This window comes from Scatophagus argus, chromosome 8 (assembly GCF_020382885.2).
Source record: "Scatophagus argus isolate fScaArg1 chromosome 8, fScaArg1.pri, whole genome shotgun sequence".
Taxonomy (NCBI): domain Eukaryota; kingdom Metazoa; phylum Chordata; class Actinopteri; family Scatophagidae; genus Scatophagus; species Scatophagus argus.
In genome coordinates this window covers 16,944,410-16,964,708 of record NC_058500.1, presented here as the reverse complement: position 1 = coordinate 16,964,708, position 20,299 = coordinate 16,944,410, and the positions used below count along the sequence as shown (strand labels likewise).

Genomic DNA, 20,299 nt, shown 5'->3' with positions numbered 1-20,299 from the left:
TCTGTTTCTCTCGAACATACATTTTACGTTTAATGAATTAAAAACTTTAAGTGGAAATTGTGTGCGTATCATCTTAATGTATTATTTTATAATTTTGTATTGATGATTTGGCCTGGGGTAATTTAATTATTTTAGAGATGATAATGGCGCTCGGCGGGTTGGTGTATTGATATCATGTACTACAGTTATAGGACCTTATGATGAAAATGAAATATCAAATTATTTCAATATTTATACTGTCAGGCCATTTGGAAATTTAGTTCAATTGGTACTATTTGTTGGATAATATGAAAATATCAGTGCCAAGCTAATCATAATAGTATTTTGTTGCTGCCCTAAAGGAGCATCATTGTAAGCTTTAAACTGTAGAACAGAGCTGTAGCTGTATATCTTGACAGTACTACCAGTACTACATTTCACCACTGGAGCTTTTACAATGAGAAAGCTATTCGCCCCCCCAAAAAAACATGGATTGTTCTGGAACAGACGATTATCTGCAGTCTATGGTTGTTGTGCATGCCAGCGTGCAGTACCCGTTTCCGCCACCAGGGGAAGTCTCGCTGCTGGGGTTTCATTAAAGGCTGTCTCCTTCAACTACCCCCTCCTTCCTTACGTCGGTCACGCTGACACTAGTCGCCGGCTCCCGAGCCCTGACCGAAAAGCCTAATAAAATGAAAATCTGGGCGTCAGAGCACATTTTCAAGTGAGTAGTTTTCCGTTTGTGCTGATGTCTTCTACAAATATGTCTGTTAAGGAACTGGTTTCCTTTTGTTATAAAACTTTCTGTGTTCCCATACTCTCCGGAACACAGCTGCTAGCCTCCTTAGCTGCTACGGTTGCTTGTAAGTTAGGTAACTTAAAAAAGACGCTACTGCTAAGTTACCTAACCGTCCGTTAATGTTAGGTTAGTTACTATGTTTAGTAAGTGTGACCCCCATCCGACATTATGTGTGAAGTTTTTTTTAAACAGATATCTGATTTGTGTCGGTCTTTGTCCAATAGAGGCAAACTGCTTTAGCTAAAGCTGGTTGAGTTATAGCTTTTTACTGTTAGCCTCCAAGCTAGTTTACGGTATTGGATGTTGTGAAGCTAGTTGCTTGGTTTACATTATTTTTAATTTTTAAGCTTTTAACAACATTTCATCCCTAAGTTATTATGAGACGAAGGAATCTGCGTGCCATTCATATGTTTGTTCTTACGGAGATAAAATTCGCCGTTATATTTGATATTATGTATCGCGATCGTGGAGATTACATAACGATCTGCTCGGCTGTCAGACAAGGAACTTTGCGAATTAAAACACAAGAATTCGTCTACTTTCTGTTTATTTCTGAAAGAGTACTGAGTTTTTAACTATGGTTAGGACGTATTTGTCCGTTTGCATTAGTTTCTAGATATAATGGTGATATAATGGTGATATAATGGTGATAGTCCGCGCTATGCGGAGGGGGCGTTTCTCTCCATGCCAGCTTGTGTCGTCCCTCACAATGTTTTTGTTATTCAGTCATTGTGATTCTGAGCCAGTTATTAATACTGACAGAAACAAATTCGAACAAGTATTTTTTAGAAAGTTATACTGTAACATTGTAAAGAAGGGCAAGTCCGATTATTTTCTTTTTTCTCATGATTTACTTGTCTTTTATTAGATAAAGTTGAATGAAGTCTGTCATACATATGAGATGATAGCATACATCCAATATTTATTTAAATACAGATCCAGATGCACAAGAAAATTAAAATAACAGATATCAAACGATTTTCTAGTAAAATAATAATAATGCGCATCATCTTGTGTAATCTTAGCTTATTGAAGTTGATTTTGCATGAGGCAGATTGTTAAAAGGCATGTCATGGAAAGATTCGAGTCAAGCTTGAGAAGGACGTTCAGAGTTGGCTGATTATTTATTTTCATCCAGTATATTAAGTTAACTTACCTCCATTGTGGGCAGAATTACATATAGCAATGTACTTTATTTTATTGATGGATTCAGAAAACATGATAAAAACGTATAATGAAGTCACCGGCATCACCACATTAATTATTCTATAAATGTTTCAGAGTTGGCTTGCATTTCGTCTGTAGCCCCTTGCCAGAATAGGGAGTTGCTGTTTCTTATGTTAATATTGTTTAAACAGCCATCCATGGGAGACGGTGACCAAGGCAGCGATGCAGAAGTACCCCAACCCAATGAACCCCAGTGTGTTTGGTGTGGATGTACTGGACAGAAGCGTGGACACACAGGGACGGTTACACAGCACCAGGCTACTCAGCACAGAGTGGGGGCTCCCCGCCATGGCAAAGTCTGTAAGTTAGATTGTAAGAGAAGACATGTGAGAATGCGGAGGATTTTTCGAGATGAAAAGTCAGTAGACAAGTCTGTACAGGAATTCACAGAAATGCTCACATCACATTAGATCTGATTCTGGTTTAATAAAATGTTATCAGACCAGTCTATTTAGCTTGTACCCAGTCTCCAAAACGTGCTGTTTTAGTCACTGTCTTCTGTCTGAGAGGGTAGACTGTTAAAATGCCATACAGACTGTCTGTCATCATCATGACAGTGTTCATAATTCAGGGCTTAATATCACTCGGTTGTTTTAGTTGAAAATTTAGATTAAGCGAGGATTCTCATCTGAGGCTCATCTTTCCCACTGTGTATAAATTTCCTGCCCAGAAGCACCAAGACCAGCACCCATCAAAGATCAAAACATCAGTCACTAATTTAAGATAAGATAAACCTTTATTAGTCCTGCAGTGGGGAAATTCTTAAATACACGAGGAGAGGAACAAAATACAAATACAAAAACTGTTTTCATTACTGATCTGTCAGATAATATTATTGTTAGAGCTTAACATCTCTACAGACATTATTTTAAGAATCCTGTCATCTCACTCATTAAAAAAATGTTGCAGCTTCATGATAATTAAAAAATAAAATAAGTAATATTCATATTGTAGACTAGAACTATCATAGACTGTATGCTGTCTGTGCAAACTGCCTGATCAAAGTCACCATCCATTGCTCAGCACCTTTTCTAAAATAAATCTAATATGACTTGTTGTCATTTTAAAACTAAGCCTCAGTTGTTTCCTTTTCCTGCAGATCATTGGGGTAACAAGAACATGCACTTATGTTCAGGAACATTCAGTAGTGGACCCTAAAGAGAAGACCTTTGAATTGAAATCTACAAATGTAAGTAGGGCTGACATGGATCATTTTTATTTTTATGTACACTTTCAGTAAGACATGTTGTTGCTTCACGATGATACAAAGTGATACTTTATTTTAGACATCATTAGTACTAGTATTTCTTGTATATAAGTTATTGTATTTTAAGAAATTCTGTTGGTTAACACGTCATTAAATCTGTTCACTGTAGGTATTGATAGTTATATCTCTGGTCAGAGATTGTACTGGTCAGTGTTTGTTCTAGTGTACAAGTCGATCAGCTGAATCCCTGTAAGCCACAGTCATTTCCTCATTTAGCCTCAGCACCTGATTTTCATTAAGCAGTTGCAGGCATTCACTTAAGAGCCTTTCGCCTGCATCCACAGTGTGGCACAGTTTGTTCAATGACATGTTAGCAGTAACAGTGCATTGGTTAGATAAAAAGCATATTTAGATATCAAGTTATCTACACTGCACGTTTGTTTGGCAGAGGTTTGACTTTTAGCGTATGTTACATAACATTACGTAATCGTGGCCTACCTCATCACGAGTCATTTTCATAAGAAATGTTACCAGTTATGGGTGTTTTTAAATCAACCACAGCACAGATCCAAGGTGGAGTTAAACTGAAGTGACCAGTTATCCGACTGTAACACACACAATTGCTTCGTAACAGTTGGAGGTATTAATAATGTTATCAGCTTCATCTGTAGTTTCCTGCTTCATTGTGTTCACCATGAGAGGACTTTGAGAACAAAGAGGATCAGTGTGTGGACTGTCGTTTGGCCTCACTGCGGCTGCTGTTAAGTGAACTAATATGCCTACAAACAATTTAAATATTGTATGTAAAAAAAACATACTTTATTTTGTCCAACCAGATCTCCTTCACTAACCTGGTATCTGTGGACGAGAAGTTGACATACAAGCCACATCCGCAGGATCCTGAAAAGTAAATGATTCAATTTTAATTTCATGTCGAATAGCTTTATCGTTATTATGTCTGCTTTGGCCTGAATAGTTTGGGTTGACCTTTAATTGCTAAAAATTATGGATTTTTTATGGATGTGTTTTGTTTGCAAAAAATGTTTAATTGAAAAGACTTTATGTCAGATTTACACGTTGTTTGTGACCTTGTATTTGTGTGCCTGTGTGTTCAGGACGGTGCTCACACAGGAGGCTCTGATCAGTGTGAAAGGTGTCAGTCTGAGCAGCTACCTCGAGGGTCTCATGGCAAAAACCATCTCTGTCAATGCCGGAAAGGTGATGCCGCCCTTAAAACCTCACAGTAACCCATCGTGACACTGTGGCGTTGGGTCTTCAGCAATGCAGTATTGTTCACAGCAGTTCACCTGACCCTCACATCATGTTTTGTAACACTCTTCCTCTCTCTGTTTCAGGGTCGGGAGGCAATGGAGTGGGTCATCAGACGATTAAACACAGAAATTGAGGAGTTGGCGGCGACTGCTCGCGGAACTATACGTGTTCCCATGGCAGCGGCTGTTGCAGACAAATGATCCTGGCCTTCTCCAGCTGCTTTCTCCACCATCGTGAACCTCTCAGACATTTCCTTTCACCTCACCTGCCACCACAGCCTAATTAACCACAGCCCATCTTTTTGGCCCTACTTATTTTTGCGTACAAATGTCACAAGCACTTGCTGTCTGTCCCTCCTTAGTAGTCCTCATGGACGGGTTTGATACCTGCCGCTGTGGGCAGTGACAGGGAGAGTTGAGCTGATGACAGTTTAGAAACAAGCAGGGTTGAATTTGACTGCACTTGAAGCTCATGGGACTTAGTCTTGTGATGTTAAAGCTCTTTTTTAAAAATTCACACTGTGCCTCCACATCATCTCATCACTTCCCTCTCTTCTGTTTTTTTCCCTTCTTCATCTTATATCTTCAATCTTGCACTTATATTCTCCTCTTGTTTGCAAATTCTAGTCAACAGGTTCAGTACTTAAAATGGCTGAGATGAAGTCACTAACTTTTTCTGGATTGGCTGACCTTGCTTTGTACAATAGAACTGACCGAAACATCTCAAAACCTAAAGTCCACCAATGCGAAGAGGCTCTAACCGCTTGTAAAAGTAACCTGAAATGTTGAACCTCCCAGCATTTTTTCTCCACTGTCCTGTGAGATCAGATACTGAAATTGTTGTACCATCGGATGGAAGTGAGCGAGTGTGTATAATCCTTAACATTTATAGATCCAGGATGAAGACCAGCTGCGGCTTGGTATTTATCGACAGTCTCAATGCTTTTGCACAAAGTGGAACAGGGCACGGTGGGCTGGTTCTATGGTCATTCTGCTCTTGTTCTGGGTACAAATGGGTTGACTTCTTCAAGTCTCTCTTGTCCTTGTTAGTATTTTCCCTCATGATGATGATGTGTTGTATAGTTAAGTGTTACAGTATGAGACTGTGCATTGAATGTCTAACTTATTTTCAACATGTGTACTTAAATACGCTTATAGTGTCAAGAAGTCCTTAAAAGGTGTGGAGCTGCAAAATGAGTGTATGAGCACTGAGCAACATGTTGGCACTTGTGTGTTGAATGTGTTGTTAAAGTTCACCAGTGTTGCAGTAGCCGCTCTAAAGGGTTAAGTTCAGGATTACAGCGTGTGCCAACAACCTCCTCTGTACTCCATACTGACTATAGATGGTGTTATTTGTGGTATATTTCTATTAGTGAACATTAACAAGACTGATTGATTGATTTTAAAAGCTGTTGACTTGTGGTGTTTTTATACTACATTTCCCTTTTTTATCCAGTAGCAGGCTGTCGGGGGCAGCACAGTTGACCTTTCTTCTTTCACAAAGGCCACGTTGAGATGAAGGTGACACAGCAAGCGTGTAATTCTTATGTTTTCTTCCTTTCCTTTTCTCTCTCTATAAATTTTAATAAGGACAATTCTGCAAATTGATGTTTACATTGGAGGGGTTTGTGACACAATTAAGGCTATTTTTTTGTTACAGTAGCAATTAATGGAGCTCACATCACAAGTCTTCCAAGATACTCCTCTGTTAGTTTAGTAAAGCTTGATGTGTCTACATCATGTCAGTCTTTTTTCACACCTGCTTCCAGTTCAGCTACGATTCTTCTTAAAATCCTGGTCATAGTTAAATAACTCCAGCTCTTCATGCACTGTCCAGCTCAGAATCATTCTGTTTGAAGTCCAGTCTGCCGCCTGAATGACCGATCAGCCATTCAGTATCCACACAGTGTCTCCTCATGAATAACGTCTTTTTTTTTTTTTTCTATGGGGAACCTTTTGGGAACAGTGGCTGTAAATAGGCTTGTATTTATATTTTGGTGGTGTTACATTCCAAGAATGTGAACGTGTAACAGGATCTAAAGAGTACACATGAAATGTTTCAAAATAAAGAGATGTCATTGTTTCATGAATATGGTGGTGGAGGTTTTTGTAAAATGTCTCAATTTCCCCTTGAACTCTTAAGGTGTAGTCTTCCAAGACAACAATAACAAAAAAAAATGTTAATCAACCTGTCATTTCTGTGATCCATTTCTTTATTCAGTGCCACCTCAGATGTTTGATCACAGTGTTTTTGCTTTTAGTTGAATAACACAAGTAATTGGCTTGTGACAGATAATAATAGATCTACCAGGATTCTCAGGGGGAATAGTAGTGTATCAGATACAAGCTATATGTTATTACATAACTATCAACTAAACTGGTTCTCAAGTGAAATTTGCAGATAAATCAAGCTATTCCCACGGCTGAGAGAATGTGTCAAATGAAAGCTCAAATAAACTAAAATCCCCATGAAAGTCTGAACAGGTAGAATCCTAATCCCACCATCATTCTGCAGTTCGACTTTGTTTCATGTGTATTGTCTTGAAATTTGGTGCCCCCTGGTGGTTGTATAAACAATGGCACTACAACAAACCAACTGACTCATTTTTCTGCGATGAAAACCCTTTTTAGAAGAATTTGAAAAACAAATCAATCACACAAAAGTCACACACAGTGATTCTGAAATCAACTTGATGAGTCAGTCTGAATGCATTTCATAAATATATCTAACTGCATTAATACAATTAAACTGCAGGTTTTATTTGTCACGGTTTATTTGACATGAAGACTGTGAAGTGAGTACAAAAACATTGATTATGTGCTGCAGGCCAAGACTTGTTAATCATTTACAGTTCAGAAACCACACTGAGGCAGTCTTAACTTTACCTTTTGAAAACATTCATGTTTTTGTTATATGGTGTCAGATCACAGGCCAGACAACCAGACCAGTTTGTTTACTGGTTTAAAGCTCAGGAATCTGAACATAGATGAGGAGCATCCACGTATAAGCAGGTTAGTCTGTCCATCAGTTGACGCTTGTGTCTGTCTACACCTGAGCATCTGACGAGATGGTTATGAATCCCTGTCGGGGAAAAAAAAACACAATGGCCAATGCAATTACATCTGCCTCAACTTTGCTCTAAAAACCAAACAGGCATTTTACAGCAACGCCTCTTTTCCTTTTTCCTTCCTAATTAAAACTGACCTGATTCATCTTCAGAATTGCGTTGACCAGCTCTGCTTGTTTCATTCTGGGTAAATTAACACCTTTGCCCAGTTCAGCTGAAACAGAACAGCACGTGTGAAGACAACAGAAGAACAAAGGAAGAGCTGCACACAAAAACATGTCACTGAGGCTCACCGTTGATTTTTCCCATGAGCATCGCTGATCCCATCTTTGCAAGTTTTTCGAGAGCAGCTGTCTGCAAATAGAAAGATGAGATTTTTTACAGTCACTGTTTTTATTCTCCTCCTTTGATTTTCACTTAAATCTGGTGGTGACGAACATAAAAAGTGATAGTGCAGGTTTTGTAGGTTGTGTCATGTACCTGAAAGGGTCCCACTTCACTCGATGCCAGCGTCAGTGTGAGACTGTTTGAAAGGAAGCAGCAGAGTGATTATTTGTTTTAGTATGTGATCTCGGGCTCAGGTGTGTGTTTTTAAACATGGTTAAAACATGCTCACTTGTTCATTCCCATGGAGCCCTTCAGTTTCCCATCAGCGATCCACACTTTACCGCTGAAATCTGTATCCTGAAAGAGATTTAAATTACTGCTGCGGGAAATTGTTATGTTTTTCTATTGTGATCCATCTGTTCTCCTGGTTCATCACTTAATTATTTAGTCTATTACCTGTCAGAAGTCTCACATTTGAGAAGCTGGAACCAGTAAGTGTTTAGTATTTGTGCTGGATAAATGACTCAAACTATGAATCCAAAATCCAAACAGTTGTCCATTAATTGTCTGCTTATTAACTAAATTGATTGACCGAAGAAATCTTTCAGCACTAGTTTGAATGAGGTACAAATTTAAGGACCACAGTGTTTGTGGACCTACAGGGTGTGAAAGGCTACTACTACAACTTTGATGCACTGTTAACATAAAGTATAAAATGAGGAAACATACAAATAGGAAAACAAACGCTTGTATTCTTCCTGGGGTATAAATTGATAGGCCGGAAAACAGAAGTACTCACAACATTGAGTTTGAACAGTGGGGTCTGGGTACCATTTGGCTGGATGGCAAAAGCCTTAACAGCACCCTTAAGGTTCAGTTTAACAGCACCAGGCTGGAATGAAAACAGTGGAACCTCTCTGGCATAGACCTGCAGTTTCATCAGCAGACCTGGAAACTTCTTGGGAAGCTGTAGAGAGGAAGAAAGCAGATTTAATTCTGTTATAATTCAACAACTTTAAGGGCCTGTTGTCAAGAACAGTACAGAGTGAGCTGGGGCAGGAAAACTAATGAAAAATGAATGAGTACGTAAAAGTACAGTGTGTAGTGATGTTACAATCTGTGAAGATGTTAGATCACACATGCATGAGTAGCATTCATGAGGATTTACTAAAATCATAAAATCAAAAGCAGAATCTCTCTTGTTTTTGTGTACTGAAACTGAAAAATGAAACACAAGCATTGAAAGAACATCTGTCTACAATGTTTCAGTCAGTCTGACTGATGAAATACTTTGTTATTTTCTGTGGTCTGGAGTGGAAAAGCCCAACTCAGATAATATTTAAAGTCAATGATATTTGAATACCAATGCTGAAGCTCAAACACTACAGTATAATCCACGATGCCATTATGAAGAAGAACTTCTTTTACAGGGCTGTTTTCCTGCTCTTAATCAGGCACTGAGTGCATGCTGACATAAAGCCGTGCATACAGTGAGTTAATAAAACTCTCCAGTGCTACCAAATGTACCACCAATACAAATAAACTTACCTGAGGAATGAAAGGCCCCATTGAGCTGGTGTTAAGGCGCACAGGGAAGCTCGGAGGTATCTGAGATGATGAAACAACATTTCAGCTACAACACGATTTAGGGCAGAAACTGATTAATGTATAGCAGCTTAACCTAAAGGAGTGGATAAATGGTTGATTGCTCTGACGAAAAGGCTGTTTAAGATTTTAAGCAAAACTTTCATTGTCTGGCCTTCTCTGCTTTCTTCCTCTCCACACATTTATAGATCTGCTCAGGTGCACTTACCATGCTATCATTGATGAGGGTCTGAAGCAGTCCCGCTGAGTAGTATCCATACGAGGCAGAGTTCACAGTGTACTCAGACAGGCCCAGTGACAACATGTAGCCCGGCTGGTCAGGCAACGTGAAAGGCTGGGCTTTGAAGGGGGGGTCTTTATGAGTTTTGGTGTTGTAGAACTCCCCCTTTAAATAAAGACAAGAAAGTCATCAATTACAGCTACATTTTTGTTTGTTATTCTCTCTTTGCACACGTTTTAGCCGTCCAAATTATGGCTACGAGAGTATGATGGATATATAGCACAAGGTTTGTGTTTATATTATTTCTAGTGAAAGACATGTTTGTGTTATGTGTTTGCTCACCTTGAGACCCAGATTCAGACTTGAAGCATCAATAAGAGGTGAGCCGGTGAGAGGGAGGTCAAGGGTAAGGAATTGATCCACATCAAAGGAAACTGATGAGAATAGAATCATTTGTAGACTTAATTACCTATTTTACTTTTTGGTCACTTTAATTCATTTTTGGCCTTTGTGTCTGTATGAAAGTATACATTTTATTTTGTGATTTAATTAAGAAGATGTAGCCTACTGTGATACCATTCATGAGCTGTAGGTGGTGCTCCATGCTTACAACAGATGCCTGCACGAAAAGACAGATCTGTCGGGGAGACAACGAGGTAAATGTCCTGAAACTACTGAAAGTCTCTACACTAGGTTTCACCGCAGCATACACGACAGATGAAGTCTGCACTGATATGTGTGACGAAGACAGAGAGAAACACTCACTTTGCTTTGTATTTCATCTTTGAGACGCCCCATGTAATGCGCCAGAATAGGCTTGAATATCCAGCTGTTGACAAATGAAAATGCATGCATTTATATGTTGACATCAGTATCAACCTCTCTCTCTCTCTCCCTCACTCTCTCTCTCTCTCTCTCTCCATTGTACTGTACCTGGCTCCTCCACGTAACTGTATGTCCATATTTCCAATGAGAGCATCACAGCCGTTACTGGTGACAGACAGATGTCCACCAGAATCGTTCCCCAGCGACACCACCCAGGTCACATCCACACTAAACAGAGCCATGCTGAACGTTCCACTGTCATGTCTGAAAATACACAGAGCAAGCAAAGTCACTCTGGTGCTGGTGAACATTTATTCCTGCATTATAGAGCTCTAAAGTCACATCAAATCCAAGTCAAACCTTGCCTACATATATTATAAAATAGCACCTGGTTGCTAATATATCTCAATTATCAAAGTAATAGAATCTGTTTTTCTTCTTTGTTACAGTTATTGTTTTCCATCGCCAGCACAATCACTTGCTAACAAGCATTAGTGACCAAATAATACATATTTTTGAAAAAAGTTTTGAATGCCACGTAAAGATTGACTACATTTCTGTGATTCAGAGATGGAAACCTGATCTCTTTGTTTATAATTCTGTATACTTTGATATACTTTGCATGTTAAAATAACTCATTGGACTACAAACTGCAGACTTATGCCTAGTATCTAGCTAGCTGTTACTTTTACATTCAACATTTGATGTGTAGTTGATAGTTTAGTTATATACTGACATCTAAAGTAGTCTGATGCCACAAGAATGTGATTGAACAGTAACTAGAATTGCTGGCCTTCCTAGTGTCCGAGTGTGAATTTGCAAAAGAAATGTTGTGCTGTGTTGTGTGTTTGTTTGTTTTTTTTTTTCATATATCTCAGTTGGAGTTGGAGTAAATTCTCCAGAATTATACTCTATTGTACAAAATATACCAGAATATTAAGTTGCATAATAAAAGAAACTCTATTGTCACGTATAATCAGCTTTACAGATGCGAAAAAATGCTTCAAAATGTAACCCAGAAGCAATTAAGTTTTTAAAAAATATACCCAAGAACTTCTTTGAAATGTTGGCGTCTGAGATGGTGTGGAACAGGCCCAGGCCTGTCCGAAAAACATGAGGCCAAGGAAATTTCCAAACACCAGTAAAACAAGTCTGGGTGTGCTTGGACACATCAAAGTTTGATACCAGTATTTTCCAGGAGGTGGCAGAAAAAGGAAGGTAGAGAGTCCACCTGAAAAAGATGATGCTCTGCTGTTCTGTCTTCACTTGGGTTTATATCTTGTAAAAGAATAACCTCTATTGCTACTCTTTTGAGACCCCAATAGCTTCCACCTTCACAGCAGTGAAGTGGCAGAGGGAAGTCCAGACTTAAATCCTTTGATGGTAATAATCCAACGATCACTCTCTACATCACTAACATTAGCTGACTCCACTTCATTTAGAATAGTACAAAAGGTTCCTGGTATTATTGCAGTTCATTTACAGTAAAATGATTTTTATTTTATGTAACTTAAAGTGTGAAATAAGGGTTGATCTTACTTTGCAAATATCCACTTCCTTTCCTCGATAACCTCACATGAACTACGAGCGCAAATACTCTTTTAGACTTGAATCTAGTATCATTTCCTCTTGAAGTCTTTATGTACATTTAGGAAGTTACATGTGATCATTCTTTCCAAACCTTTAATATCAATGTCCCTATAAACCCTGAGTGAATGCCTGTAGGGTTACTTCTTTATCATCAAGGAGTTTATGGTAGTAGAGATTACAGGGAAGACTCACATTAAACCAAACGCTGTCGTCCACTCGCCGGTTAGGGCAGCACTGAGACCTGAGATGGATGACTTGAATCCTGTGGCGTTTTGATAAAACTCAACAGTTGGCTCCGGAAAGTCACATTTTGTTATGGTGGTGCTAGTGCACATGAGGAGAGCAAAAATAGGTGTGATTAATGTAAATAGGTCTGATGAAATAATTCAAATATACACTCTGTATTAAAGGACAGCAACGGGATTATTCAAGTTCACATTGATGAAATGAAATCATACACAGCCTATTTCTCTTGAAGAGCAAACATGTACGATTGTGAAGGGGTAATTCTATCCTAGCGCATGAACTCATGAACTCATTTGGAACCAAAAGGACAACTCTGCATTGGAGAAAATCAGTTGAAATCCTACCCTGTTAGTGTGAAGTGTATGCCAAAGACCTTGCCGCTGATGTCAGGCAGAGTGATCTGCGTCAACTTATCCTGAATCCATCCTGCACCTACATGCTTTCCTGGGACGAGCAGCACACAGCTTTTTAAAAAGTTTCATAAAAATGAAATGAAACATGTTTCATATACTGATCATACTGTGCAATATTTTTAGGTTCCTTATGAAAAGCAATCATTTGGTGTTCAAATAAAGTCAGCACAGGAGTGATTAACACCATGTCACATTGTCTTACCGTACTGAAGTCCTTTGTTGGTCAGAAGGACTTGCACAGCAGGGTTTTCTCCACAGGCGAAAGAGACGAGAGTCAGCACGACTGCCGCAGATGAAAGCATTCTGCTGCGTCTCCTGTGGTGCAAGCAACAGCTGCACTCAGACACCAGCGCTAAAATCAAACATGTAACTCACAATAAACCTGTTCAATGATATTGAGTATCATACCTGAATGTCTGCAGGTATTTGTGGTGTATTTGTCAAGTTGAAAGTCAGCTCCTGAACTCTGTTGTATATCTGAACATAACTTCTTCACTGTCTGTCTGTTGAGCTAACTGCTGTTGCGTTTCACTTTGTGAGAAGTGAAACTCCCTGATGTCTGAGAATGGTAACATGACAGACTTGTGTGTGTGTGAATGTATGTGTGTGTGTGTGTATGTGTGTGTGTGTGTGTGTGTGTGTGTGTGTGTGTGTGTGTGTGTGATGAACAGGAAACTTTTTTATTCTGCTCTGTCTGAGTTTGTAGCAAGTAACTGGCAGAGCATAAACTCACTAAAAAACAACTCATTCAATTCATTCAGTCAGAGAGTGTTTGAAAAACATCTTCTTTCAGAATAAAAAACGTGCCATGGCCACCCAAAATGTATGAGGAAGTGAAAGTTCTGTGTGAGATGTAGATTCAAACAACCTGCTGCCACCCACGTGCTGTTTTTTTCTGAATACACACTCGTCATGGCTTGCACGTAGCAAACTGACAGCAGTCATTGATGTCAACAGTGCCAGCTTTTCACAGTCTGCTACAAGTTGTTTTTAAGTCCTCTGCACGCTGTCAATTATTGTTTAATTTGGCAAAGCTGCAATCTATTTACAACACAATGTTAAGGTCCTTGATACAAATTTGTGATATGGGATTTTAGATAACATAAAACCGACTTGAACTTTGACTGCAACCAACAGTCTTGACTTTCACATTGTTGTTCTGATAAAAGGGAAGCTGGCTTTCTTTAAGGGGAACTTTGTCAGAACAGTAGAAATGAAAGTGAATCAAATCACAAAGTCATCAATCCTGGCTACATTTTAAAAAAAAAAAACCATTGGAATCAGCGGCCATAAAATATCTGATTTATTTATCTCTTAATTCAACAAATACTCTTTATCTCACACACCATGATTAGTTCCATTAAATCACAATTAACAGGTTCAAGAGGAAGAGAATATTATCAGACAGACATTTTTCATGTAACACAACTAGGACCCACTTTCTTGCACTTTGAATTCACTTCATCCAGTATGACACTTGAAACACCAAGAGAACAAACGAGCCAACGAGGACTACTATAGGTGTCAGATGGAAAATAAACACAAAACGAAATCAAACTTTAAAAAAAAATCCCGTTTAAACAATTACACATAAGTTATTCATGGTTTATTATTATAATCCAAAGAGCACCATCTGCTCTAATGGGTGCCTTGGTCTTATTTTTTCTCTGATGTGGGATTAATGATATATCTAAGAACATATTCACTGCATTGTTTTTCACGTAATTCATTCCTCGGATATAAACACGTACACACTCACAGTTAGACCCATGGTGGACATCTTCACTGGATTTTTGACAACTTTGCATGAAGACTGATACCTGGTCAGGCTTGTTAATGCCCGCATATTTAGCCACCACCCCTTCCTTTTTCAAGGAGGTTGTGCTCCTCCGTCCACTTCATAAAACCTGTGTTCTGGAATAAGTGAACTACTTTACGGTATGATTGTAGAGTTTATTATTGCACATTATCACGAAGGCAAAATAAAAAGATGTACATTTCACACAAATAATCCTCCACATGAGCTTTTATGTCAAGTGGACAGCATGACGTTTCGATAAGGTCTGCGTCGTGACAGCCTTGCTGGAGTGCTGCATTTTAGGACGTCGCCACACAGTAAAGGTCATCTCTGAAGCGCTCAGTCTTGGATATTGTACTTGAACGCCTCTATGAGCCCTTCAATTGAGTGAATGAAGCCAGATATGGCGCATATGCCTCCAATAACAAAAATGGCAACGTCGAAGAAGACATGGTGCCACAGCAGATTCCTCCACTGTAGTTTCAGATGGAAGAGGCTTGGTAAGAGGAAGCATAAACCAGCGCCGGTGAGGCTCCCAGTTAAACCCATAAGGAGAGCAAAATGGGGGACAAAGACGGCCATAAGCAAAGTGAAGACCACCAGGCCAATTCGGAGGCCCAGACCCCAGGATTTCAACTGCCCGCCGGGGCCGTAGCAGTCGGGGAACAGGGCTCTGCCGCCATCCTGGAACAAGGATTTCTCCAAAACCTCAACTGCAGCAAAGAACGGCAGCGGGTAAGATAACAGTGCCTTGGCGACGAGGAAGATGTTCACCACAGCCCGGATGGTCGAAGGCAGGTTATCCGTGATGACCTCTTTAGTGGCGTCTGCCCAAGTCAAATAGGCCACCAAGGCGAAGAGGCCCTTGAGGACGCAGGCTGCGATGTGGCTCCACTCCATCATGCAGTGGAACTCGCTGGGCTTCTGCATGTTTCCCTCCAGGGAGGGGAGGAAGATCTGGGAGGTGTAGCTGAACACGATGATGCCAATCGAAATGGGGAATTTCTTCACATCGATATAAAACTTGACCTTCTCCCAGGCCCATTCGCGCGCCCTGGAGAGGCAGTAGGCAATTACCAGGACGTTGATGACGAAGTGAGCCAGAGTGCAGAGCAAGCTGAATTTAGACACGGCCTTGAGGTTCTTCAGGAACGCGCAAGGCAAGAGCGCGACCGTGGCCACCACAGACCAGGCTTTCTGGGAGACGGGGAACCCTGGGAAACTGTTGTACATCAAGTTGCCGCTGACCACAACATAAAGAATACACGTCATGACCAGCTCGATGATCTGAGCCACGTTCACAACGTGCCCACCCAGCGCTGGGAAGCGGGGAGCGCAGCAGGCGTTGGCGATGTCCACGTAGGAGTCCCTCACGCGCACTTTGATGCCGTCCTCGTTCTCCTCGTACAGACAAGCGATGAGGATTTTGCCGGTGTAACAACACACCACAGCCGCGAAGATAATGAGGAAGAGGCCGAGGTAGCCGCCGTGGAGAATGGCGTACGGCAGACCGAGGACGAACATGCCCTGCGGACAGAGAAGCGCAGTTGAGTCGTAATGGACGAGGCCCACATCGCAGTGACAGGCCGAGCCAGTCCAGGCATGCAATGGCTGGCTCACACGGTTCACATCTTACGTAAGGACAGTAACAAATTGCATATATATCCATATATATAGATAGATAGCTATATGACAGCACAAAGCAAAAAATATGTGGTTTGTCACAGCTGTTCATTTCCAGTACTCGGCATTATCAAAATAATCAACCATTTTCTCATTCGCATCACCCTTAAAAAATAGGCCTTTCGCTTCCCACAGTCTAAAGGCTGAACGGCCTTAAAGCAGTAAACGAGGAACGAATTTTTCTTAATTATTTGATTACAATTTTAATCTGATTGAGGCCTGATAAGCACGTGGGTGCCATTCAGCCCCGGGGCTATCGAAGTCAGGCAGGCCCGGCCTGCAGCTCCGCTGATAAAACGATTTGAATAAATAAATTAAACGACCCACTGGCTGCAGTGAATGCACTCACAAACCACCAATTACGTCAGAATTTAATTTTGATAACATTTAACACATTTTCTTGCATTTAAAAACTCTATACAATTCTATTCGACAGCACCGAACGCAGCGTTTTATTCTAATCTTGGACTGTGTGAAATGATGTGCATCCCCAGTTTACACTCTTTCTTTTTGCACAAATCTAACATTCTAAAGTATGAAAATTTTCAAGGTGACTTTTGTGCAAATGCAGGCCCGATCCATGCAGCACACGGCATTTTAGCATTCACACATGAAGGGTGTTAGTAATTACAGAGTAGCCTACCTGAATGGCATTGGTGACGTTCCAGCCAGCTTCCCATGTCGTGATTTTTGGCTTGTCCTCCTCCAGCGAGCCTCCTGTCTTTAGGGACGAGGGCCTCCGGCCGGTGCCGTCTCTCTGGTAGTGGCTGTCTCCCTCTAACTCACCCTCTCCCTCCATGTGTCCTCCTTCCTCTTCTCCCTGAAGGACATCCATTTGCATCCCTTGTCTGTAGTCATAATCCAAGTCGTCGCATTCGGCGAAACCCAAACCCTCCTCGTCTGTGGCGGCCTGGAAGCCCATTCGGGCGAACATCCCGCTGACCTTGGCCTGAGATTTGTTGGACACCGTGTGGGCCGCATTGGTCAGCTTGTTGGTAAGCTTGTGTCGTATGAGGTGAGCCATCCTTATCCGAATAAAATACGCTCTTCAACTGGAAAAAATTCACTTTGTATTAAAGCAAAGAGGCAGGTGCATGCAGGGTGATTTATTTGTTTTTTAAACTGCTACTGTAAAGTCATGCCTGTTGCCTCTTCGATGTCGTCGTGCAGTAAGCCAGCCAACCTTCTGACGGCAGCCTACCCCTGTCACCCAAACCGTGAAAGATCCTCAGCCGCTTTTCTTCACCTGCTCATCCATGTTACTCCTTCTAAAAACACTCCTCGGCATCTGTCTCAACGAAGAAACGCTCCAGAACACAGACAAAAGCGAAAATATGTCCTCATTTGTCGTTAAGAAAGGCAATTTTGCATTCTCTTCCATGCAGCTTTGCCAGTTGCAGGTCCTGGTGGTGACAGCGAGAGCGCTGGAATCTGACTGCATCACCCAAAGAGAGGGAGGGAGGGGGGAGCGGGAGGAGAGAGACAGGAAGAGAGAGAGGAAGACCCTCATAATGGGACTTTAATTCATCGGCAGAGTAATCACGGGGATAAACCGATAGGGTCATTTAAAGGCAGGCCTGTTGCAGAACCGGCCCTGACATTATGCATGAATGAAGAGATGAAACATTTCACCTGTTTTCATTCTGTCAACAGGTCAACAAACAGCAGGCGTCACGCATGCAAGCTAAATAAATACCTAACAAGGCCCCCTTCACCAGCCTGTCAGAATGTAGTCTACTGAAGAGAAACTGATCTTCTCTACAACACTGCAAATATAAGTAACGACATATACAGGCTGAATGAGTCGTTCATGATTTTATTTCTCAGTAGAAAAAATGTAAGTGCACCCCTTGACCTGCTCATCTGTATTTTACCGTGTGAAATCAATTTTCAGTATTTTAAATGAAGCACTGCGCGGACTGGAGATTTTGTGAGACTGCGCACAGTCACACACACACACACACACGCGCGCAGAGTCGACAGTCGCACACACACATCATGGTTGCTTTCTGCAAAATACAGACATAAAGCCTTATGATCCACCGGTCGATATTTTGAGGAGGGATGAGATTGTGTTTGTAATTTATACACGCACATTCCGATAGAAAATATTGAATGCATTTTCCAGTAACGTTTTGTTATTTTATCCTCCTCCGTTTTCCATAAGAACAATTTATACGTAAACGACGCAAATATTTCCACAGCCTATAAAATGCGTCCTACCTTCATAATATAACGATTAAGTTAATGTCACTGTTTAATCATGTCTGCGTGTCTGAATGTGCGTCTACGGATTTGAAGTTTCCAGCTCATTTGGCAGCTTGATTGCAGATGAGCGTGTTCGGCAGGCTGTGGAGGGATGCAACTCGTTGTTGATATGATGAACATTGTGCAGCTGGCCTGCTGCAGCACCACGGACAGCTCCTTCAACACACACCAAACAAATCTGCTCGGACTCCTCCTGAGCCTTTTCCCCCTTTTTCAAACGGAAACAAATAAAAGATATTTTAAAAAAAAGGCCCGCCAATTTAACAAACTACGTAGCAACTTCATTTAATAGTTGCATTAATTTTTGTCTGAATTTTATAAAGATCTACTCAGCCCAGAGGAAAAAAATCTGAGGTGGGGGTTTCGTCTCCACCTCAGCTCTAATCCTCGGGAGTACGACGCACCTCGTCTTTTGCCTCCATAATCTGCTGTGACACGACTGAGCAAAACACTCATCAAATTTTTGCAGGCTGCTTGCAGAAATGAAGCCCGCAGTGGCAGAAAGGCTGACCAGTTTCTCTCACAGACACCATTTCCGAGCTTAAAAGCAAAAAACAATAAACTTGACAGAACAAAGCAAAAAAAGAAAAAAAAAAAAAAAAAAGATAGAGATTTTTTTTGTCGAGGCTGAATAAAGTCGACATGTTGCGGACAGAATAAAGTATCTAGAAATGTGAGATATTATTGAAAGACAAATAAACGCAACATGGACGAGAAGTCTAAATTTAGAAACCAGCCAGCGGACAGAGAAAGTCCCGCATATTTTATGCTTGACTTGGGCAGCTTTGCCAGCTGCTATTTACGCTCAGGCCGACATAGTGTTTGTTAGTGAGTGTGTGTCACCCATGTCTTGGGGTATGTGTGTGTGTGTGCAGTGAGGAAACAGGGAGAGTCCTTGAGGCATCCCCCCCCCCCCCCCCCCCCCACACACACACACACACTCGCACGCACACGCTCCGGGCTAACACTGGGACTGAGGATCGGCTGCAAATGTCACACACACGCGCAAACAAAAACACACGCACGCATGTAGCCTCACCCTAAAATAAAACCGATTCCACATGTGAGGAGAAACGTCAAAGAAAAAATAAAATAATTCCGCAGAAATATACAATAGCTTTGCAAATAATAAAAATAAATATGTATATATCCTGCCAACACTCAACAAATTCTCTTCGCCATGATAGATGGATTTCTAATTCCTCGGCTACTTCCTCATGACAAAATGGATTTTCAGTCTGCCTTTTTTCTTGGAAGGGGCTCTAAAATTGGTTGCTGGGGCGACCAATTTAGCTTCTAAAGGCTACAAAGCGAAGGATTAATTCAGGCTGTGTGTGTGTGTAAGTGAAAGACAGCAAAATAGAAACACTCAGAGAGGGGAGTGTGTACTTGCACGCCTGGTTCAGTGTATGTGAGTGTGTGTGTGTGTGTGTGGAGGCCCGAGATACGGAGGGGCTTATAGCCTGGTCTAACAGCCATGCAGCGCTGACTGGAAGAAATAATCTCTGATAGTTGCCATGGCCACAGTAATTGGACAGGGTGTGTGTAGGCCTGTGTCGAGATTTTAGAGAAAAGAGATTTTCTCAGCACACATTATTTGTTTTCTTCCTGTGGCTCCTTAGCCCAGATGGAAGGAGAATTAAAACATTTAAGCCAATCCTAAACCTTTTGCCTGACTATATGTGAGTGAAAACAAAATAGTCTGCAAAATAGAAAAATTACAGCATTTTGTCAGTGCCAAGACTGCACAGCTGTGAGAATTTATTTTTTATG

At 41.0% G+C, this 20,299-nt stretch overlaps 3 protein-coding genes across 3 annotated transcripts; 1 reads left to right on the top strand and 2 right to left on the bottom strand.

Moving 5' to 3' along the window:
* The first annotated feature begins 545 nt into the window (after positions 1–545).
* On the top strand, positions 546–6,573 carry LOC124062895 (PRELI domain containing protein 3B-like). Its single transcript, XM_046395965.1, has 6 exons — positions 546–703; positions 2,137–2,305; positions 3,105–3,194; positions 4,049–4,119; positions 4,328–4,430; positions 4,568–6,573. The coding sequence occupies exons 1-6, from the start codon at positions 672–674 to the stop codon at positions 4,682–4,684; spliced, it is 582 nt and encodes a 193-aa protein (XP_046251921.1). The 5' UTR covers positions 546–671; the 3' UTR covers positions 4,685–6,573.
* A 654-nt stretch (positions 6,574–7,227) lies between these two features.
* bpifcl (BPI fold containing family C, like) lies at positions 7,228–13,343 on the bottom strand. Its single transcript, XM_046395963.1, has 16 exons — positions 13,186–13,343; positions 12,980–13,092; positions 12,709–12,808; positions 12,311–12,442; positions 10,637–10,792; positions 10,469–10,532; positions 10,280–10,340; positions 10,046–10,137; positions 9,692–9,868; positions 9,427–9,486; positions 8,678–8,845; positions 8,168–8,235; positions 8,032–8,074; positions 7,845–7,905; positions 7,689–7,765; positions 7,228–7,565 (listed from the first exon to the last, which is right to left on the bottom strand). The coding sequence occupies exons 2-16, from the start codon at positions 13,077–13,079 to the stop codon at positions 7,530–7,532; spliced, it is 1,395 nt and encodes a 464-aa protein (XP_046251919.1). The 5' UTR covers positions 13,080–13,092; positions 13,186–13,343; the 3' UTR covers positions 7,228–7,529.
* A 737-nt stretch (positions 13,344–14,080) lies between these two features.
* LOC124062893 (vesicular inhibitory amino acid transporter-like) lies at positions 14,081–17,775 on the bottom strand. Its single transcript, XM_046395962.1, has 2 exons — positions 16,902–17,775; positions 14,081–16,102 (listed from the first exon to the last, which is right to left on the bottom strand). The coding sequence occupies exons 1-2, from the start codon at positions 17,280–17,282 to the stop codon at positions 14,915–14,917; spliced, it is 1,569 nt and encodes a 522-aa protein (XP_046251918.1). The 5' UTR covers positions 17,283–17,775; the 3' UTR covers positions 14,081–14,914.
* Between the last annotated feature and the right edge of the window lie 2,524 nt (positions 17,776–20,299).